Consider the following 22,620-nt stretch of genomic DNA (forward strand, 5'->3'; position numbering starts at 1 on the left):
ACCACAGTATGATCGGCCATCTGCAGCTTTGAGAAACAACACAGTCTGTTTAAATGGGCAGTTGCTGTTATCTAAAAATAAAAGACAGAAATTGATGGGTGGATCAAATGCAGCAGGAAACTTGACGTCAAGTGCATACTGAATCTCACTAAAGGCAAATCACCCCAAACATCTCAAACACACATTCCACAGAAAGCCACATAGTTTTTACCTTCATCATCTTTTCGAGTGTGTTTCTGTGTGTCAGTAATTGTCACTTACATGAGTGACTTGAATATTTCAAATGTCCACCCCTCTTCAAATGGTTTACGTTGTTATAAAAAAGAGGAGCTAATATTTTTTATTTTGTCGTACAAATTATGCACACGTATAATAAATCGCATTGCACCATTTCTAAATTCTAAGGCTCTCAAATGTCTGTGGTACACTATTTATTGAGTTTAGTGACATCTTCAGTGCATATAACGTCTTAAAGATGTACAGTACAGTTGTATTTGTAAGGAGTTAAAGTGGTTGATTTTTATTCTAAGATTGGATTGGGCCCTTACTATTATGAGGGAACATCATGTGACACGGGCGTGAGCGTGAGTGGGTGCAGAGCATAGACAGTGGTGCAGAGCCATAGCTCTGGGTGCGTGCATGTGCCACCAGGTTTCCAGATTTGGTCGTTGCTTTCAAAATAAAAGCTTGAACACGACGCTGCTTACAGTATTTGCCAATGTAAGCTTAATGTATATTTTGAAAATCTAAATCCAATTCCAAATTTTGGAGAATTGTTATTACAAATGTTATTTTTTGTTTTAAAGATGAAGAAAATTCTGGATTTGTAAACATGCTCAACTACAATATTTTGGAACATTATAGAGGTACTCTCTCAAACTTGCATCCACCTTTTTAAATAATTGCTTTTGCCTGTTATCCCATCGTTTTGACGTGCTACGACAGAGCAGTTTTTCTGTCATTGTAATATTAAAAATATGCTTTAAAATACACTGCATTGTCTCAATGCCTGCACAGCCTGGCACCATGGATGTATTAAGACAGTGTTTCTCAAATGGGGGTACGTGTACCATAGGGGTACTTTGGAGGACTGCAGCATGGATGTATTCAGATAAAAAATGTTTGCAAAATGTTTTTCAGTTACAAGGCTGTAGTTATTTTTTTTCTCCAAGTTTGTCGCTGTTTTTGAAGTTTGTCACCGTTTTTTTGAAGGTTTTGTCGTTTGTTTTGACCTATTCTTGCCTTTCCTTTCCTGCTTTTTTTTTCTTCGAAGTTTTTGTCTCATTTTTCAAAGTTGTTTTTTCAAAGTTTGTCGCTTATTTGATTTTTTTGTCACTTTTGTCGCCCTAGTGTTGCCTTCCTTCATTCTACTGTTTTTTGTTTTTTTTATTACTATTTTCGACCTATTCTTCTTGCCTTACTTCCTTCTTTCTACCGTCTTTTTCCAAGGTTTTGTCGGGTTTTAAAAAAGTTTTTGTCGCCTTTATTCATTAGCATCCAAATGTTTTCCAGGTACAAGGCTGTTGTTTAGTAAATCTATCGCTGACATCGCTGTATTGTTCCTCTTTATATATACTTTTTTTCCCTCGCTGGTTAGGGGGTACATGGCTTAAACAAACTGTTCAAAGGGGGAACATTATGGAAAAGAGCCTGAGAACCGGCACAGCCACTTTATTTTGAATCTTACAACCGGAAGTCACGCCTTATAACCGGAAGTCACGTCGTTTCATCTGACTACAAGCGCTTCATCCCTCCCTCCCCGCCTAGCATCAGTCTCTCCTCTAGTCAGAGGAGGGAAGGCTGAAAGCAGAAGAAGATACTCGCCTACATCATAAAAACGAAGAAGTCAGCTAACGTTACGGGACATTTTGGACTCGACTTTTATTTTTTATTTTGGTGTGTAAGTTCCTGTCCTCAGCAATGAAGTCATCAAACAGTCGCCCCTCCAGACTGGGTAGAAACCCCTTCGTCCACAAGCTGAAATTCACCATGACAGAGAAAATAAAGGTAAGACAATTTAGCTGACGAATGATTAATTAATTATTCTAATATATCATATCATTCCTTCATCTGAAGCTACTGTCAAGTGCCTTGTTTAGGCTATGCTGTGGACAGTATTGAGTGTATTTACTATACCAAAACTCTACCCACCTGGTTAGGGCTGACAAACACTTTTATCATGTCGTGTTTTGTGGGCCAGTTTAAAGTTGGTGATATCATATAACGTGTAAACTTTGTATTACAAAAAACAAATATTGGAAAGAAGAAGTTCATCAAACTCAGGAGCAGTGAAACAATCTTGTGACTATCTTGGAAATGCAGTTCCACAATGTTTTCCTGGTTGTAGTCATAGTGGAGAGCAATGCTCATATTTAAGTGGTCCTTGAAGGATGTCAACAAACACTTCTGAAATAATCGTTGCATTTTTCTTAGCTACATCATGTCATAGCTCAATATAATGCATGCCATCTGTTAATTTAGGATTTAACTTAGTATTCTTGGCTTAGTATGCATTTGTATTGTCCTGAAAACAACCATATGGGTCCATGGTAAATCTTGCCCGTGTGCCCTTAGTACGGTTGGTAATATCCACAGAGATAAGAGCACCACCTGTGCAGCCTTACATGTATATCAGATTTAGGAAGGACACGAATAGTTATGTTTTTTACACATACATTTTTGGTCATCAATCACGTAACTGTTATGCTGCCTCATGTGCTCGGTTTTTATAGTATATATGTATACATATATACTCAAACTTTTGGTGTCATTATGGTGCCAGCCACTACACCACATTTTCCTGGATGTATCAGCCAAGCCAGAGTTGAATATTGATTGACCACATTTGCATGAGAGATTTGCATTAGATTTTTAACCACACACTTTTCGAATGGGAAGCACACACACACACACACACACACACACACACACACACACACACACACACACACACACACAGCGTTTACAATGGGGTTTTAGCACAGGGTTAAACAAGCTGACAGCTAAGTTTCACGTGTACTCAGATAGTCCTCGTTACAGTGGATCATTTTCCAGGATAGCATAGCAAGAGTGACTAATGGTTTGGGTTAGGATCTGTCAAGGTAGGGCTGGTTCATCCTAAGACTGGTAATTAAATACAGTGGTAGCACATTCAGAAGAATGCTCCATGAATGTGGAAGTGGAATGTGAGTTACTGGATGTTTTGCTACAGATGGACAGCTGTGCCTACATCGTAAATCAGCCATTGAAATTGATGGTTTCTCACTGCTGGAAGTGGGCAGACTGGCTGACATGCATCCTTATTAACCAACCAATGGATCAATAGGGTTCTTATTCTTAGTAATTGGTAGGATCGTCTGACGGAATGTAGTCTAACTAAACTAATTTCATCTAGTTTATGAAAATATAAAATTAATAAATGTTAGTGAGGGTTTGTTATGAAGGTGCGATTACCGCTAAAGCATTTCAAATGGCCCTCTTGTCATTCTTCCCAAAGAAATTCCCTGAAACAAGTTGCTGTGAAAAAAAGTGTCAAAAATGTTGTTTTGTGTATTGTTTTGCAGTCACAAAAGCTGACAAGAGGAGGAAGTACACTCCCTCTGCTCTGCCCCATCAGGTTTATCTGCTTCCCCATAGCTCCGGGGGCCCAGATTTGCCTGCTTTCATGCAGAGCAAAACACACAAGGCAAAAGGCTCAGGAAATAGGCCTTTATGTGGGCACTGCCAGTTCCCAACAATTACATTCTGAGAAAAGTGGTAAACCCCTATTGGTTGGTTGCCTATTTGGTTTTGGATGCTTTACCGCAGTAAACCATGCTTTTAAGCTTGACTTTGTGAAGACCTTCTATCCACATCAGTTTAGCTTGCTGTATGAATGCTCTATAGCTACACTTTTTTTCCAGTGTTTTTCTTGCTGGAAGAAAGCCTTAATTAGCACATGTCAGTTTTTCTATTGGAGCTTGCTGTAGACTGTAAACAGTTGTTTGTCTGTGCCAGATGACAGCAGCAGTCCAGTGAATGTAAGCTGGACCATGTGTGTCTCTGTGCCTGGTTCACACCTCCCACTGCCTGCTTTTAATGTGGCAGTGAGGTGTGGACTTAGTCATGTGCAAGCACACACACAGTAAACAAACACAAGCTCTGCTTGAACAAAAACTTGACTTCCTACGTCAACGCCATAGGCTTTAGATCTACGTAACGTGTGTATTTCTAAGTAAGTGGCTCCTTTTTAATCTGTGGGTCTGTCATTTTGAGACAACACATGCTTCTTGATGCATGAGCACATACTCCCCTCTGGCACTTGGTCTTCCTGAATATGTTTTTTCTACCTTCCAGCAAACACGATCAGCAGTACTGTAGACCAACCATGTCAGCAAGTGACATTTTAGCTGAGGCACACACATTGCCGAACAGTGAACATCATACCGACACGGCTGCCAACTCTGCCTGCTTGCAGACAAAATACCTGTGACTTTTGATAGAGCTGCGAAGTTCAGAGACTGAATTGGGACCCTTCTCAAATCTCAGTAAATATCTCAAAAAATTCTAGAGAAATGGCAAATATTTGTTCGGCTATTTTAGTATTAAAACTGAATCTACTGGTGCACCTACTGGGAGGGGGGAGAGAGAGAGAGAGAGAGAGAGAGAGAGAGAGAGAGAGAGAGAGAGAGAGAGAGAGAGAGAGAGAGAGACCTACTCAAACTTGAAGAACAATGTACAACATATACAAGTAGACTGTATTCATAGTATTCATTGCAATACCTTTTTTATTAGTGAGCCATAGGCTCAATCACCATTGTGTGTTTCTTACCTCCTTTAGTGATAGTGTTTTATAATACATCTATTTAAATGTACATCTTCAAGATTACTGCTTCAAAGCTTCAATAAAACATGTCATTTTTTGCTAGATTGCTAAAAAGTCAGTTAGTTAGCCTGTAGCTATTCCTTAATAAAACAAAACATTAGATACATTGTTTGCTAGCTAGCTAAAAAGTCAGTTAGCCTGTAGCTCTTACTTAACAAAATATGACATTGTTTGCTAGCTAGCTATAGCGTCAGTTTTATTTATTAACATCTCTATCTGTACACCAACAACATGACAAACAGTAGAGTGAGTGCTTTCTGGGTGCCCAGGTGGAAATCAGAGCACACTTTCCTTGGCTCATTAAACAATCAACCCAGGGCAATTCGCCTTCACTGCAGGGTACAGAGCACTTAAAAAGTGTGCTGGGCCACATTGCACAGGGGAGTTGGGTGTTATGTGGCGTGGCTATGGAAAAGTATGCAAGAGTGCAGTCAGTCAGTGGCAGTCCAGATCTGAAAGTAATGATACTAATCAGAATTGTTGATTTGTAACAATACATAGAAAAGCACTGCAACATACTGTTTTTAAATTTGGCATATGAACTATAAAAAATGGATACAATGTAAAATGGAAAACCCTAAATGGGCATTGTATCTTGGGAGATACCGAGTGCAAGTTAGAAAATAAAGGTCATATTTAGAAAAAAACCCACAACCAGCAATGAATACATTTTCCATCATATTTATATATGCTTGCCTCTTTGTACAAAGATACAATTTGTTGCCTTTGCGGTTAAGAGATTATTATTGTAGTGTATTCTAATCGGCACTTCCCGGAAATCACAGTACGTCAGTGTGTTCTGTACTATACCTTTTCCTTAGATATTTCTGTTGTTGTGTTTTTAGGTGTGTTTTTGTCTGTTCAGTCTCAGTAGCTATTACTGCTCATGCCAAACTATGAGCTTTAGCTTCTCTTTATTCCAAACAAAGACTTTCTGTATAGCAGGTGGGCAGAAGAACAACACAGGAAAGCTTTAGTTAATTGGTTTCATTTTATATCTCTGTTTTGTTGGTCAACAGCTGCTTTATTTAAAATATAAATTAAAACTCAGTCAGTTATGGCAAAAGTAGAAATAAAAACAGACCTTGGAAGATGGACATTTTGAAATAAAAACTGCTGGAAATAAAAACTAAGAAGAGGTAGGATGAAATAATGGTTATTTATAATAATAAGTCTGTCTTCAAAATGAATCAATTCCTTTAAAAATGTCAGTTTAATTGTGGTTTGTCTGTATTCATTCACACAGTTGTATTTTATAATGTCTTACTGACTGAAGACCTTTGGTCTTAATATTCAAATACTTTACAAAAATTCTGCAGACATGTTTATTGACTGGGTAGAAGTATTCTTGCTTATTTGACGCATCTTTTCTAACTATATTCATAGTATTCTCATTTCCTAAAAATTGGATCCTACAATTCCCACAGTGCAACTCAATATCGCCTTATGTTAGAACCTCCATACCTTGTAAATACCCATCTTTGAAATTCCACACCCAAGGTTTGTAACACAGCCTTTTTGTTCAAAATTCTAAAAAGTCAGCCAACCAATTTGAGATAACCGTGATGACATCATCTCCATTTTCATATAGAGACCACAGAAGACAATATAAATCTGTTTTCACAGACTGAGTAGTGCTCGCACACTCTGTTACTATGTTGAAACTTGCACATAAGATGAGGCTTTTAACATAAGTACAGTAACAAACGATCGCACTCCGACAATAAAACTTTAACGATGCCTTCATATTAGAGTCAGGATGTGTGGTACGGGAGCCCAGCACTGCAGAAGCAAATTTTTACAGACGATTTAAAATCATCAGCCGAGGATGGGCTGGTTCTCTCATAAAACGCTAGCATTTGCTCCCCTCTACCCCGCCCCAGCTCATTTTCATGCCACCTCCTGAGAAAATGTCAGCGGATCCTCCCAGATGGATTCATTAAGCTCTGATGATGAGCGCACTGTGCGTCAGGCATGGGGATGGGAACGCAACGAGAGGCGTTAAAGCATCGTAAATCTCCCCCATACACTTTATTTATTAATACAGCCCTGCAGTGTGCACCTGGTCTCCTCCGCAGAGAGAAACTCATAGGAAAGACGGGGCAGGTTGGGAGGGGAGTTAGATATGATTCCCCAGAGTGGTCCCAAAAAGCACATCAATGCAAAGTAGGAGAGAAACTGTTACAGGGAGAAGAGCATGATAAGTGAAGGTGCAGCTGAGCAAATAGACATTGGGAGTGGAAGATTGATGGATGGAATGCTTGCTGGATGGATGGATGGATAGTTGAGGAGAGGAATTCCCCTGCGATTGGTGATTACCGTAAGGCAGGCCAGGAGATTGAGGAGAGGGGAATAATAAAGCGGGATGAGATCAAACAGAGGTCAGACAAGGGGGAGGAAGAGGCTTAAAATGTCACACAGTCTGAATTAACACTGTAGGCCGTGACTTTGTGACCCTGTGAACACACACACACACACACACACACACACACACACACATCTCATTATACAGTCAGAGAAAAGGCATGACGTCATCTGTACTGTGAAGCTCTGGCTTCAATGAACTGTATTTCCGTGACTTTACGGGATAGTTCGGATTTTGTGAAATGGGGTTGTATGAGGTACTTTTCCATAGTCAGTGTATTAGCTAGCTATTAGTAGATGGTCAGCACGCCCCCAGTTTGGAGAAGCAGACAGAAGTACCGACATATAACACAATAATACCTAACCTATCGTGGCAGCGGTAGACCAGCAATCCTCGTGTTCTGCGAGGTAAAATGACTTTTGTCAAGAGAGTCTGGTGGCTTTGAAGAGATCATCGATAACAGATTCAGTTCCCCGTCAGAAAGGGCTGACAGCAAGGTAAAGCGGTGAAAATATTCTGAATATAGAGTAAACTAATATAGATTATATATTTTTTGTAATGGTAGCTGAAATATTTTTAGCTTCTTCCCCCGTCCACAGGAGTACATTGCTTAGCTTCTGTGTCGGTACTCTTGCCTGCTTCTCCAAACTGGGGGCGTGCTGACCGCCATTTACTGTAGGTAATGCACCGACTATGGAGAAGTAGCTCACACAACCCCACTTCAAAAAATCCAAACTATCCCTTTTTAAACTGTATGACCTTACATTGAACGTAGCCTCATGCACTGTTTGCAAAGTTGGGTTATCTTTTTTCCTACCTTACTATTTGTACAGTAAAATGTCACTGGTGTTATGCAAAACCCCTTGTCTGATAATACCAAACGGTCAGCAAACCCCTACATTTCTGAACAATTGTTTTGTTTACAGGATAACGTCTTGAGAGGCATCGTCCTTATCAAGAGGGACCTGACAAATGGCAAACAAAAACCGTAATAAAATCATTGTCGTCACATTGATTTATAATTATTAAAGGGGACATAACAAGCAAGATTTCAAAAATAAACTAAAATATGTTATGGATTTTGTGTGTAATGGTAAATTATTCCAAGTAAAAATCCCACCTTAAAATGGAAAGATGTTTCGCTATTCAGTCAACATTGGTCTAGGGACAGCAACATCCATCTGTCTCTTAGTCAGTCAGTCCCAGCAGTGGTGCAACATTTAGCACAGACGTTCATGGTTCCCAGATAAATTGTGGGCGTGTTAGCATGCTGATAGCATTTAGCTGTAGCCTGGCTCAGCCCTCCTACGTACTTCCGCTCAATTTTCATTTTCCTTCAGTACTCCGTCTGGGTTTGCGGTATATTCGCGGGTTTTCTCCGGCCAAATCTTTACCGGTCCAATCAGTTAACAGAGGGAGTGGCTGAGAACGATGACATTGAGGTCGTGCGCTAGTTTGAGTTGTAGTTGTAGTTAAAGCCCGAGCAAGAACAGATCTTTGCTGAGTTTTGTTGGTGGCCATGATGTTGTGGCCCTCCTCCCCACGGGGTTCGGGAAAAGTTAGATTTTCCAGCTTGCTCCGTTAGTGGTGAAGGAGTTGGCTAAGGCTAATGCTAGCGCTGCCAAGCCGACGTCACGACCTAACGTTAGCGATTGGTTATGGCAGCTCTAGAGTGGCTCTGGGCAGATCCAATAGTTTTAAAGGAAGTTAACACTTGAGTGAGAGTGGCCAGACTCTCTGCACAAATGAAATGTACGAGAGTCTGGTAGGACCAGGCTAATTTAGCTGTGCCTAAGCTGCAGACACGCTAACCAGATGGCCGACCCTTAGCAGAAAAGGCAGCTGGACTGATCAGTCTCCCCGAGTTGGTCAAAAAAGTGCCTCGGAACACACCAAAGCGACGAGACGTAATACGTCTCCATAACAGCAGGCGGCGCTAATCTGTATTGTCGCCCAAAAATGAAAACCGGTTGCTGATTGGACAAACGCGTCACGTGGGTCTGGTTTCAAATTTCAAATTCAAAGACAGACTGTCATGGCGGCTTGTTCAGAATACGATCTCATATTGTACTATACATTTTATACCATACATTTACATTTTAAGCGAGAAATAGGCCATGCAGTTGCTGAATCTGTCTTCATTTCAGATCGACAAAGGTCAGTTTAAAAGATTTTCGTCAGATTTTGAGAGACTCTAGTCACGCTCATTCCGCTCCCCGTTTCCGGGTTAGCACTCTACCAATCAGATGGGTCATTTGAGTCCGACTGCCGGCAGTGCCCGCCCCACCGATTATACATGTCAAATCGGCCAAAATGAAGGATGACGGCCCCTCAGACGGACGACGGCACGGAACACACCGAACAGACTCGAGTCACTGACCTCGCCAGACTGTCCAACGAACAGTCAGACTGTTTCACACAGAACTGAAATGCAATCCTGCACCTTTTTTTATGCTGCTAAAACTCTATATATCCTACCTCAATCAGTGCTCTGTTACAAGTCTACTTATGCATGTCTTTTTGTTGTCTGTTGTCCTGTCCCTTGTCTCTTAAATGCTCTACTTTAAGTAGTAATTGCACTTTATGTAAAGTCTATAATGTGTGTGCACTAAATGTAGCCTTTCTTGAATGTCATTTGTATATAATGTCGTTTGTATATAATGTCGTTTTCATATATTTTAAATGTGTGACACCACTTGATCCATGGTGAAACGTTGTTTCGTCTCACTATATACAAAGGAAATTTGTTGAAATGACAATAAAACCCACTTGACTTGACTAAGGGAACAGAGAATTCATGGGATCATGTAAAAGTAACTACGAACCAGATAAACTTCCTTGTGATATTTAAAGACAGCAAATTAAAAGCCTCATAAATCAACATAAACTATTGTACATTGGCAGTTATTCACATGGGTTGGGACTGCCTGGAGGTTAAATATTTCTGGGAAAGTGTTTCTGCTGTTCTCTCCACCCTATTGAGGAGACTGATCTAGGCCTGTCACGATAACAACTTTTGCTGGACGATAAATTGTCCCAGAAATTATCGCGATAAACGATAATATTGTCGTTCTGAGACCATTTTCATCTAATATAATGATAATGGCATAATAATGCAGGTACACCTTTTCAAAGATCAATAAACTTTTATTTCTAAAGAATATTTAACACTGGAACTGGAAGACATTTTAAATATCCACAATATGTCTTTGACCTCCTTTAGTATGTCGTCTTTCACCCATGTTCTCCCAGGAAATTTGTACTGGCTGTCAAATGTTTGCAGCATTTGTCGAGTATTTGTGCGATAGACTACAGACTCTGTACTACATTTAACAATTATTTATTAAACACTAAATATTACATTTAAATAATATATAATTAAAAAAGTATATCTATGTGGCTATCTGCCACATGGAGACTAAATGTTTGTATCAAAATAGTTCTGTTTTTCAGTCTTCATTTTGGCAATATTTAAACATTTACATACTGGACATGTACAGTGTGAGCTCCAGGGGTTTGTGTTTAGAGCGTGATTGTTGGAATATGCTTCTCCTTGTCTTGATGCAGTAGGACGTGCTGCAGGCATTTTCTTATGCTGAATAGGAGAACACTGTCAAATGACAGTGTTGTGGAAGTGCAGTGGAATGATACCAATGTGACGGCTCATATCTCTCTCTATTTTCTCTCTCTCTCTCTCTCTCTCTCTCTCTCTCTCTCTCTCTCTCTCTCTCTCTGTCTTCAGATAGGACTGATGTCAGTTACAGTGTTTCCCGTTCGGCTGCTGCTGGTGTCCTCCCTCATGCTGCTGGCGTGGCCCTTCGCCTTCACAGCCGCCCTGGGACGTTCTGATTTTGTCATTGAGCCACAGCCGTGGTGGAGGAGGTGTGTGTGTGTGTGTGTGTGTGTGTGTGTGTGTGTGTGTGTGTGTGTGTGTGTGTGTGTGTGTGTGTGTGTGTGTGTGTGTGTGTGTGTGTGTGTGTGTGTGTGTGTGTGTGTGTGTGTGTGTGTGTGTGTGTGTGATGGGGATTATACAGGAATGTGTGAAAATTACAGCATCCTGTAAATAGCCTTATGATAAACCCATTGAAACAAACAAGCCCTTTTGATAACCACTCTTGTAAAACAGGAATTTGCCCATGGTGGGATTAATAAAGTCTATCTTATCTGCTGATTTTTTTTTTATTGGTGTGTACTGAAAAGGATTTATGTCTGCTAATTTAATTTCATTAATCTACTAGGGCTGCTCAATTCATAATCACAATTAGTTTGGCCAATATTAAAATCAAGATTATTTAACTTGATTACTCATTGACTTTTGTAAAGATGTTGCATTTATTAAATTTTAAAAAGCAGTTAAACAAATCAACAGTGAAAACAACATAAACTGTGAAATTTCCCTTAATTCTTTTCCCGGTAAACTTTTTGATTTCATCTTCAGAACACGAGACAAATTAAGAGTTAACTTGCAGAATGCAAAATAATATTAGCTTGGTTTTGTGATCGTTAGGAAACCAAATGGCCATCAAAATTTGATTCATTGCACAGCCTTAGATTATACTGTATCCATAGGAGCTATATGAACCTATTTGAAGTGAGTGATCAGATTAGAGCAACTGGATTAATATGAGGCCATTAATGGAGCAAAACTATTTGTAAATGTGTGTATAGAGTTGTGCTGTCAGCACAATTGTGTAAAATAATCTCTAAATGCGTACTCAGATTTGATAATGTGTACAGGAATCTGCAAATGTGTTAAATAAACTGTGTGCGTAATCAGATTTTTAAATGTGTAAAAAAACCATATGGAACCAAAACCGAATCCATATTGAGATTTGCGAGTGTGTAGGCAAATTTGCAAATGCATACAGTGCATAGATCTGTGAATTGACACTTTAAATTTTTTATTATCAGGTTTATTGACCTGTGTCTACGGGTGATCATGCGAGCCATGTGGTTTTGCGGAGGTTTCCATTGGATCAAGGTGAAAGGGGAACGGGCAGCAGCCTCTGAAGTTCCCATCCTCACTGTGGCACCACACTCCTCCTACTTTGATGCCATCCCAGTCACCATGACCATGTGCTCCATAGTCACCAAACTGGAGAGCAAGAGCATTCCCGTCTGGGGCAGTGAGTAATTACACTTTTTCCATCACCTCTTTGACCCATTGATCCACCGAAAGAAACAACATTTATGTGCCATAATAACCTAAAACACATCTTCCATTTCATGCAAACTGCTGGCACATGATTTCAAATGTTGTGTAGACGTTACCAGACTGTAATATTAAAAGAGTTGAAAGCTGCACTATGAGTTCCTGCATGGTTTCAGTGCTATTTCATTTTTGTCTCAAAGTAGGCATCTCTCCTTGATCCGCTAGCTGCCTGCCCCCTGAACACACTGTGAAAAAGCCCGGTCTCGGGAGAACACACAGGGGTCGTAAACGTCAAACAAACACTAGAGGCACAAGATAGGCACCAAAATACAACAAACCACTCCAGCCAATCACCGACAAGATGGTTGGGGGAGGGGGTGGGGATTAGTGACAGTCAGTTAGTCATGACAGTTACGAAAACATTGGGGGAGGGGGGAGCTTGCTCTGTTTTGTTTGAAATTGACTTGGAACGTCAACAGAAGTGACCATGCAGGAACTCCTAGTGCCCCTTTTTAAAGCCAGATACACTTTGAACTACACAATGTTTTTTTTATACTCATGTTGAACTGCTACAGAGACCCTAACGGGACATGGGGGAGAAAAGAAAAAGATAAATACTTTTGTGTTCTCCAGAGAAACTTTCAGGTTGGGGAAGAAAAAGAAAAAAAAGTCAGGTTCGGCATAGTATGACAGCTACAGTAGGTTGGAAATTAGCGATATGGCACACTGAATTTGATGAATTTACTGTTTATCAGACCACAAATTAGACACAAATTAGCTAGCTAGCGCAGCCTGTGGTTCCTCTGCCTCACTCACCGCCGCTAAGACACTACTTCGCCGGGAGGAGAGCAGACGGCAGCTCCGGAGACAGGGAGTAAGGTTTGTCCAGGACTGCTGTCGCTGGCCACCAGCCCGCAGTGCTGGTGTTTCTATTCTATGAAGCTCTCCCACAGGTGTGTGCGCTCTAGGGCTGGGCGATATGGAGAAAATCAAATATTACGATATTTTTGACCAAATACCTCGATATCGATACCGCAACAATATTGTAGTGTTGACTATTGGTGCTTTCACCAAATATTTACACAATGAGATGTTAGATAGATAATCATCAGTAATGTTCATATAATGACTAAGTGTGTAAAGGAAAATAATAGAACAGTTACAACAGTCTGGTAAGTTTAGAAAATGACATCACTTTACTGTAATGCAGCCTTTAAAACCTGGAAAATACAATACTTATGTCATATCAAAATAACCAAAATCTAAGACGATATCTAGTCTCATACCATATACATATATACAGCTAAAGCTAATTTCCAACACCAGTCCCTTGACTGGCATTAATAGCTTGAATAAATATAAAATAAATATTCTAGTTTCTTCTAGTTGAAAAGTGCTGAAGATGAACTTACTCACACATTTGTGTTTTCTCTCTTGTGCTGGCATACATTTAAAATCTCTCTCTCTTCACCATCATACTGCCAGCTCTGATCAGCTACATCAGGCCGGTGTTTGTGTTTCGGTCGGATCAGGATTCCAGAAGAAAAACTGTCGAGGAGATCAACCGGAGAGCCCAGTCTGGAGGGGAGTGGCCTCAGGTAACGTGCATGATGGTGCACACAGAGAAACACGCATCTGACTTCAGCTCACAAAGATCAAGGGCAATTTATAAACAATGAACAAGTGTGTGTGTGTGTGTGTGTGTGTGTGTGTGTGTGTGTGTGTGTGTGTTCCAGATCATGATATTCCCAGAAGGGACGTGCACCAACCGGTCGGGGCTCATCTTGTTCAAGGCTGGTATGTGTTCAATCCCCTTCCTGCTTTAGGCATCGTGTGTGTGTCCGTCCCTACCAATTTGGAACAACCTTTTTGTGGTGACATTTTATTGTAAACATGGTTGTTTCTTATTCCTCACATTACAGCAAATAGCATTAACGTGTGATAATAACTTATCATTTCATAAGTGGTTTTGAGCATTTCAGTGCATGTTCATGCAAGGGCAGATTACCAATTGCCAACACAGAGCACACTTAATCCACACCTTTCCTAACACCGCTTCAGAGCAGTATTCAGAGATACGTGTATCCCTCATTTCACCGCGGTCTGCTGAACCACAACAGTCCAGTTGGCGCCATCAGTTAGCGCTGATGCACCTATAGGCTGGTTTTATGACTGACATTAATCAGCAGACATGAAGAAATCATAGTTTATGACATGATGAATTCACCTCGATGGGACTGATAAGAATAATATCCGACACGGTCGACATAAATAATAAATATCCTTTTTTTTATTAAAGATTTGACTGAATGAGAAACATGTTCATCAGACAAAGTATTCAACATATCATGCTATGGTGCTTTTAAGTACAGTATACCCTAGATTATGCAAATCAATTGCTTTTTTTTTATATTACTCCTCTCAGCTCCTGAATGTGCGTTTTACTGTCATCTGATTGTATCTGTAAAACTGTTGTCTTCATTGATATGTTCCAACAAAAACACCTGAGCTCAATTGAGCCATGACCAGTATTTGTATTTGCATGAGATACGAGATGTCCTTATTAATGAAGCAACATCACACAAGTAGGCACTTGAATACTCGCAAATACTGCAAGTGTAGGCATTGGCATTAGTCTTGTTCAACCAACACACATGTAAGTCCAAAGGTGTTGTTTCTTACTGTATGTATTTACAGGTGGTGAGCAGAATAATATTAATACATATACAATATAATGCAGAGTAGCTGACAGAAACATTGTCCAAACCACAGCTAGGAACAGTATTTGGTTGTGGTTTTTGGTAATTTCCAAACAAGGGTGTGTCTGTGTGTTATTGGAGAGGCTGTGTGTGATCACTTCAGTCTTAATTTAATTTGCAAGGAGTTGAGCGCATAGCTGTCAACTCCAGGTTTAGCTGTCAGGGCGTATTCATTTAATGTTGGCCCAGCAGGTTTGAGTTCAGTGTCTCTTGCTTAGGGACACTTCAACAGGACACGTAACTGTTGCATCCATCTCTTTCGGGGGCTTGTTTTTCTGCTCGCATCCCGTGTGTGTTATGCTGTCAGCCATTGTTCCCCGCCTGCTCTGTCTAATCCCCTTTCTTCCAGTCTGTAATTCTGTCATTCCCAGTAAGCCTTGTTGGTCACACTCTGTCCTGCATTGGTTGTGTATGCGTGTGTCTGTGTGTTTGTCCAGCTTGATCTGTCTGTTGTGCGTTTCCAGTCCTATCTGGCTGTGTCTACTCTAGTTATGTCTCTTCACTGGCTCCCAGCACAACAGGGCAGTATGTATGTATACGTGTGTCTGTGTTTTAATGTGCATGGTGCCACCTGTGCATGACGTGATCTGCAGATACCTCCAGTCCTTTGTCGTTTTCAAAAGTCCTTTTCATTAAATCGTCACTTGCCTGTCTGTCCCCTTACTGTAGTCACATTATTATTCAGAGGGTGTAGACCGTGATCAATCTCATGTTCTTTCACAGTCTCGTGTGCAGCTAGACCAATATTTGGGGCCAATATTGTTCTTTTCAGAAGTCTTCCATGTTTAATTTTCCACCTTTTTACTCCACCAGCTCCAGAGGTTGTGTTAAACTGGTAGAACCTCACCCATTACTAACAAACATGTTTACACATCTTGAGGCCAGGTGGTTAAATATATTTTAACCTCATTTCTTTAAGTTTTACTTTTCCTTGTAATTTTACTTTTTAATTAAACTTTTACAAAATGGGTTGTGTAGTTGCACAACTGTATATTTCCTTTCTAGATAATGCTAAACAGATTATGTCTTTTTATTTAGTTTTATCCCTAAATAATATATTCACAATAATAAGATATTTATATCATCTGAAAGAATAGTTATCTTTTTAAAAAACTATGTCAGTTAAAGTTGCACAAATCAATAATTCTATTAAGTCTGCTCCCTCTCAGTTTATTAGTCGAATAATCTGTCGTTTTGATCTTAAGGCTCTGACACACCAATCCGATAATCGGCCGTCAGACAGTCTGGCGAGGTCGGTGACTCGAGTCAGTTCGGTGTATTCCGTGCCTTCGTCAGTCGGAGGAGCTGTCGGCCTTCATTTGGGCCGATTTGACTTGTTGAATTTGAAGGCGGGCAGTCCGACTCAATGGCCAATCTGATTGGATGGTGCGCTGACACGGAAATGACGAGCGGGATGAGCGTGACTAACGCCTCTCAATATCTGACGAAAATTTTCAAACTGACCTTTGTCGATCTGAAATGTAGACAGATTCAGCAACTGCATGGCCTATTTCTCACTTAAAATGTTTTCAGAAATACGTTTCGGTGAACGATCTACTAATAAAATCCGGGAGCAGCCAGACCCACGTGACACATTCGTCCAATCAGCTGCCGGTTCCAATTTTTTGGGTGACAATACAGATTTAGTGCCACCTGCTGTTATGGAGACGTATTACGTCTCGCTCACGCGCAGAACGTACGCTCAAGTCGGTGCCGCTTCGGTGTGTTCCGAGGCACTTTTTGGACCAACTCGGGGAGGCAGTCAGTCAGTCCGACTGCCTTTCCTCCTGACGGTCGGCCGTCGGGTTGGTGCGTCAGAGCCTTTAGTCAACTAAGATTTCTTTAGTCGATGAGTCATTTTTAAAATGCTTTTTAGATGCTAAATTACTTATTTCTATAAGCACATTTCTGGTAAACACAAGATTTAAAATTGTGCTTTTGCACGATTCTTTGTGGAGAAACTCAATTTCACAGTTACATCTACATTTTACATCTGTCGATTAAATCAACTAATAAGATTAGTCTTCAAAATCATATGAGTATTAGTCGACTAAGATTTATTTTTTTCTCCAGGACAGCCTTAAATCCTATATGATTAATTTTGAAAATGTGTAATGTGAAGGGAATCACTTGCAGTAACCAAACAACATATAATTGTTACGTGTCTGTGCAGTTCCCCTCAGCTTTACGGAGCATTTTAGCATCATCAGCTCATTGTTTTGGTTTTACCGAACCACAACTTTACTGCTTTTGATTAACTCCCACTGCTCTCATCCCAGCCCATCCCCACCTATTCAAAGCTCACACAGTAGCTTGAATAGGGCCTTTTCCAGTAATAAATACAGTATGTAGCTTGTATCAGCTCATCTGTCAGCTCATCTGTCAGCAGGACGTAATAGAATTTCAATAGAGAGCTTGTCTGCCTGGGCTGGAGGTTATCCTCAGGTTGGGAGCTTGTCATTCATCTAACCTGGTACACGACTCAGCCCAGTACATTGCCCTCTCTCTGTTGTTTAAAAGTCAGTTCAAATCTGTGGAAAACCCTGTGGCCAAAACCATTTAGTACGTGTGTAATTTCATTTTGTAAGCTTTGTCTTCTCACCACCTCCCTAATCCAACTCCCTACTCTCTTATCTTTCTCAGGGGCTTTTATACCAGGAGTCCCAGTGCAGCCTGTGGTGCTACGCTACCCAAACAAACTGGTAAACACACTTTCTTTTGAGTCGTTTGGATATCTGCCCCATACTTGGGACATAGGTCAAGTTTAGAGCCTGACTCCAGCCATACAGTACATACACCATGTACTCAAACCTACACATACTGACAAACGCCTGTGATGTCATGGTTTCATCCTCTCATGTTTGTACAGTATGTGCCCCTCTTGTGTTGAATGACTTCATGTTCTAGTAGGGTGATATTTCATCCCTCTCTTTCTCTCTCTCATCCTATCTGTCTCTCTCTGTCTCACACACACACACACACACACACACACACACACACACACACACAGGTGTCATGTCTCTCTCTCAGCACCTCTCCTGACTCTCTCATGAATTATGCAGTTCCTATTATCTAGTTTTTTTTGTCTGTCTCCCCATAAAGCTTTTGTCACTGTTTCCCTTTGTGCTGAGTTTAGTCACTGTGCTGACTTTCACTGACAGCGTGGCAGTGCAAGGCAGTTAAGTGAGGCAAAGAAAACCTGAATAAGACTCTTTGTTTCTACACCACCACAAGTGTTTCCATTCCATCTGTTTCCATGTGTTCATTTAGCTGTAGGGTGGCTTTGCAACTGGAAATGGAAATGCCAGTAAACAATCCAGCCAATACAACCAGCCACAAGCATTGAAACCAAAGCACACAAAATCCTGATTGTTAGTAAGCCAAATCAAAACCTATTCAACTTTCTGAATCTATAATTCACCTGTGCAACACAAGCAAGCAGGAAGAGAAGCTAGTATAAGTCCTGCATGGGCCTGTTGTAAATGTTATCTGCATTGCCTTGGATTGATCTGTATGCTTTTTTTTTTTTTTTTTTTATCAATCTTAAGCTGTGTTCACACGTTTGGTTTTTTACGGCCCGTTTAAAGCAGAAAATAATACATTCCTGCATTAACAGTTTAGTGTTCTGTTCACTTAGGTAGGTACATGTGAAGTACTGACAGGGAACCGATAACGGTTTGGTCATCCTGTGTCAAACACCTACAGTGGAAAATCAAAATACTTTTTATAAATACTATTTTAACGATCTAAGCGCACAGCGTGAAGCACATGGCGCAGGTGCGTTTAGGGCGTGTACAAATCCACTTTTGCTAGTTTGATGGTGGAAAAAAAGGGTCCATGCGCATGGTTCAAAAGGGTTGTACTTAGTGTCTTCATTAATTCATAGGTGTGTTTGGTGTATTACATGTTACGCCCCAATCAGAGTGTCATCTCCCATTCCCTTTAAAAGCCAGGCACATTTGTACCTTGGCGCATTGCTATTATGTGTGTGTGTGTGTGTGTGTGTGTGTGTGTGTGTGTGTGTGCGCGCGCTGTGCATAAGCCTAGGCACATTTCACTAATTTGCTGTTAAAATAACAATGAAATGCTGCGCTATTGACTTTAGACCAGGTTTTTGTTGTTCAATGGCGCGATCACTTCCCGCTTCCTCAAGATAGCAATACGCTAAGAATTCACCTGAACACACCTCCCTGTAAGTCCAGCATGCCCATGGACGCCAAGATGGGTGCAGGTGCATTTGCTATTTAAACAATGTGGCCGCTGGACGGGAAATTGACAACTGCGTCGGTCTTAAACTAGCAAAGACACTTGCATCGGGCTTTGCGCTGGGCCGGGTGCAAGATAGGGCCCTCAGACATAATATGCTATTAGCGGCTAATGTAGCCTCAAGACTCTACCCTTTAGCAGAGATGAGGCGCAGGTTGCGAAGTTCTGTTAAGCTCCTTTCTAACCACGCACAGATTTTTGACGAATGCCTGTTCATCCGGTTTGTCTAAAATCAAACCGGTTTCAGCTCGTACACAGGACCGGACCAGTATAATTAGAACAGTAACTGGAAATCAACCCAACTCTACTCCCAAACTTGTTGACGGACCTAATGTGTAAAATCAGTTGTTTCCCCCTATCCGACTATGTTGAAAGTTACATTATCATGTCACAATGAAAGAGTTGTATGTGCATATTGATCAGAAAAGTCAGCACTGATATTTGACACACTTATAAAAAATATTGATATTTGACAGGAAATTGATTCCAGTGTCTCCTACTTTGCTGTTACCCTCAGTGTAGGTATGTGCGCTTGGTGCAACACGTTCCCACACCACACTTGTGTGTAAGTTGCATACTGGATCATGATTGGCCTCCAAACTACTGTAGTTGTGATGTAACAAAGTCATGATCAAAACACGTGTTAAACTGAAATGTAACGGGAGCAAGGCAGATGACTGTGAAACAGAGTCTTCTAGTGTCAAACTGCACATCCATCCATCTGCTCGGTGAAGCTCAAAGACCCAAGTGAAAGAACAATAACCACAACACATTTCTGGGTGGAGGGGGACTTTAAGTAATGCCGAACTGCAGCACTTACAATGGAAGTGTAATTTGAGATGCTGACTAAAAAGTGTTGCAACAAGTATCAGTATAAATCCGCATCAAAGTATTTAGCCATTAGTCAGAAGTAATGCGCATCTGTGACTTGGTCTTCAGCCATCCTCAAAACCTACAGACACACACAACTGCCAAAAATAACGGTAGTTCCAGGAAGTTAGAAAAGTAGGAAATTGACCTCCTGTTTCTGTGTTCTCTCTAAACCATTTCCTCTTTCTCTTTCCTCTCCGCAGGATACTGTTACATGGACGTGGCAAGGTCCTGCAGCGTGAGTGTTTGTCTTTGACACACACACACACACACACACACACACACACACACACACACGTTTGTTTCACTATCTTTGTGGGGACCCGTCATTGACATAATGCATTCCCTAGCCCCTTACCCTAACCTTAACCATCACAACTAAATGCCTAACCTTAACCCTTACCCTCACCATAACCTAATTCTAACCCTAATCCTAAAACCAAGTCTTAACCCTCAAACAGAGCATTAACCTTGTGGGGTCCAGCATTTTGGCCCCACAAAGCTGTCGGGACCCCACAAGTATACTGGACTCCCGGTTTTTGGACCCCACGAATATAGCAAAACAAGAACTACACACACACACACACACACACACACACACACAGTGTGTTTCCTATCTTTGTGGGGACCCGTCATTGACATAATGCATTCCCTAGCCCCTTACTCTAACCTTAACCATCACAACTAAATGCCTAACCTTAACCCTTACCCTAACCATAACCTAATTATATCCCTAATCCTAAAACCAAGTCTTAACCCTCAGACAACCCTTTAAACTTGTGGGGTCCAGCATTTTGGCCCCACAAAGCTGTCGGGACCCCACAAATATACTGGACTCCCGGTTTTTGGACCCCATGAATGTAGTTAAACAAGAACACACACACACAGCTTCTACTGCCGTCAGTTAAGTATGTAGTTAAAACACCAGTGACCTGTTTTTCCATTAAGAATGAACACAGTAGGACGCTGTAGAGAAACCTCCATTATCTCCTGTATCTCTCGTCTCCATCCATCATATTATTTTTCTCTTCCCGATACTATTTCGTCATGTATAGACAAAGCCAACTATTCTGTCTTCCAGGTTCAAGATCTTATGGCTCACTCTATGCCAACCTCATAATCCCATGGATATAGAGGTGAGAGGTTTAGTAAGCCTGAAGTCAGTTCAATTGTGTTTACTTTTCTTTGGTACAGTATCTTCAGTCTTCTTCACATATTTAAGCTACTATTGCTCTCAGTTTGGAAAGAATGTGATATGTGTAATCCCATATTTATTTTTATAGCGTGTATTAGTACACAGTTTCATTAAAAGGATATTGGGGTTGTATGAAGTAACTATCCAAAGTCAGTGTATTACCTAAAGTAGATCGGTCGACGGGGAAGCATCAAAACATAGCTCAGCCACATAAAAAAAAAAAGAAATCTAAAATTTTGACAAAGACATTAATTTGACCTCACAGAACACAGAAGTTGCTGCTATACCGATGCCTGCAAAGGCTGTTTTATTGTCTGACTTTGACTCTGAACTAACCCTTTAAAACACCAAAGTCCCACAACACACAGACAAACCGATCGATACAGTGGTATACCAGCAACTTCCATGTTGTGCGACGCAGAATTACAATTTTTGTCAAAATGTAAAGCGGTGAAAATATTCTAAATATAGCGTACACTTAAACTATTATTGATTTTTCTAAGGTGGCTCGAACACGTTTAGCTGCTGCCCCCGTCCACAGCAGTGCATTGCTTAGCTTCTGTGCCTGGACACCCGTCTGCTTCTCCCTATCCCTTTTAAGTTGACATTCTCTCTTTCCTTAGTACTTGCCTATTTATACTCCATCAAAAGAGGAAAAGGAAAACCCTGCCCTGTTTGCCAACAATGTCAGAAAGCTCATGGCCAAGTAAGTGCATGTGTAAGTGTGTTTGCATAAGTGTCTCTGATCAGCGCCTGATCATCCACACCTGCTTGTTTTGGGTGTTTGTAACACCCAGGCAAAGTGTAAAGAGCCTCATATACTCTTTCCCTCCATCCTGTTAGAGCACTGGAGCTGCCACTCACAGACTTGTCCTTTGATGACCGTGAAATCACCCTTGCACGGGGCCCACTGCGCATACATGACCTCAGCAGCCTGCTGGAGTTCCACCAGCTGGTGTGCCGCTTGGGGTGAGTGAAGGGACTGGATCGACTGGTCGGACTGGGTGGAGGGGGGTTGTGATCCAAGAATCGGTCACTGAAGGTGAAGATACCTATTGGTGGCAGGGCAGACACACATGCACACGCACACACACACACACACACACACGCACACACACACACACACACACACACACACAGGTTTGTGGC

At 41.0% G+C, this 22,620-nt stretch overlaps 1 protein-coding gene across 1 annotated transcript in view; it reads left to right on the forward strand.

The window, feature by feature from the left end:
* Positions 1–1,763: 1,763 nt before the first annotated feature.
* The window catches only part of lpcat1 (lysophosphatidylcholine acyltransferase 1), a 31,372-nt gene continuing 10,515 nt past the window's right edge, over positions 1,764–22,620 (forward strand). The window contains exons 1-10 of the mRNA XM_078267627.1: positions 1,764–2,007; positions 10,972–11,111; positions 12,141–12,355; positions 13,867–13,979; positions 14,118–14,178; positions 17,784–17,842; positions 20,480–20,514; positions 21,358–21,412; positions 22,095–22,177; positions 22,315–22,440. Of these exons, the coding sequence (XP_078123753.1) occupies positions 1,921–2,007; positions 10,972–11,111; positions 12,141–12,355; positions 13,867–13,979; positions 14,118–14,178; positions 17,784–17,842; positions 20,480–20,514; positions 21,358–21,412; positions 22,095–22,177; positions 22,315–22,440 (974 nt within the window). The 5' untranslated portion in view covers positions 1,764–1,920. The remainder of the gene's footprint in view (positions 2,008–10,971; positions 11,112–12,140; positions 12,356–13,866; positions 13,980–14,117; positions 14,179–17,783; positions 17,843–20,479; positions 20,515–21,357; positions 21,413–22,094; positions 22,178–22,314; positions 22,441–22,620) is intronic.

This window comes from Sander vitreus, chromosome 14, assembly GCF_031162955.1.
Source record: "Sander vitreus isolate 19-12246 chromosome 14, sanVit1, whole genome shotgun sequence".
Classification (NCBI taxonomy): Eukaryota; Metazoa; Chordata; class Actinopteri; order Perciformes; family Percidae; genus Sander; species Sander vitreus.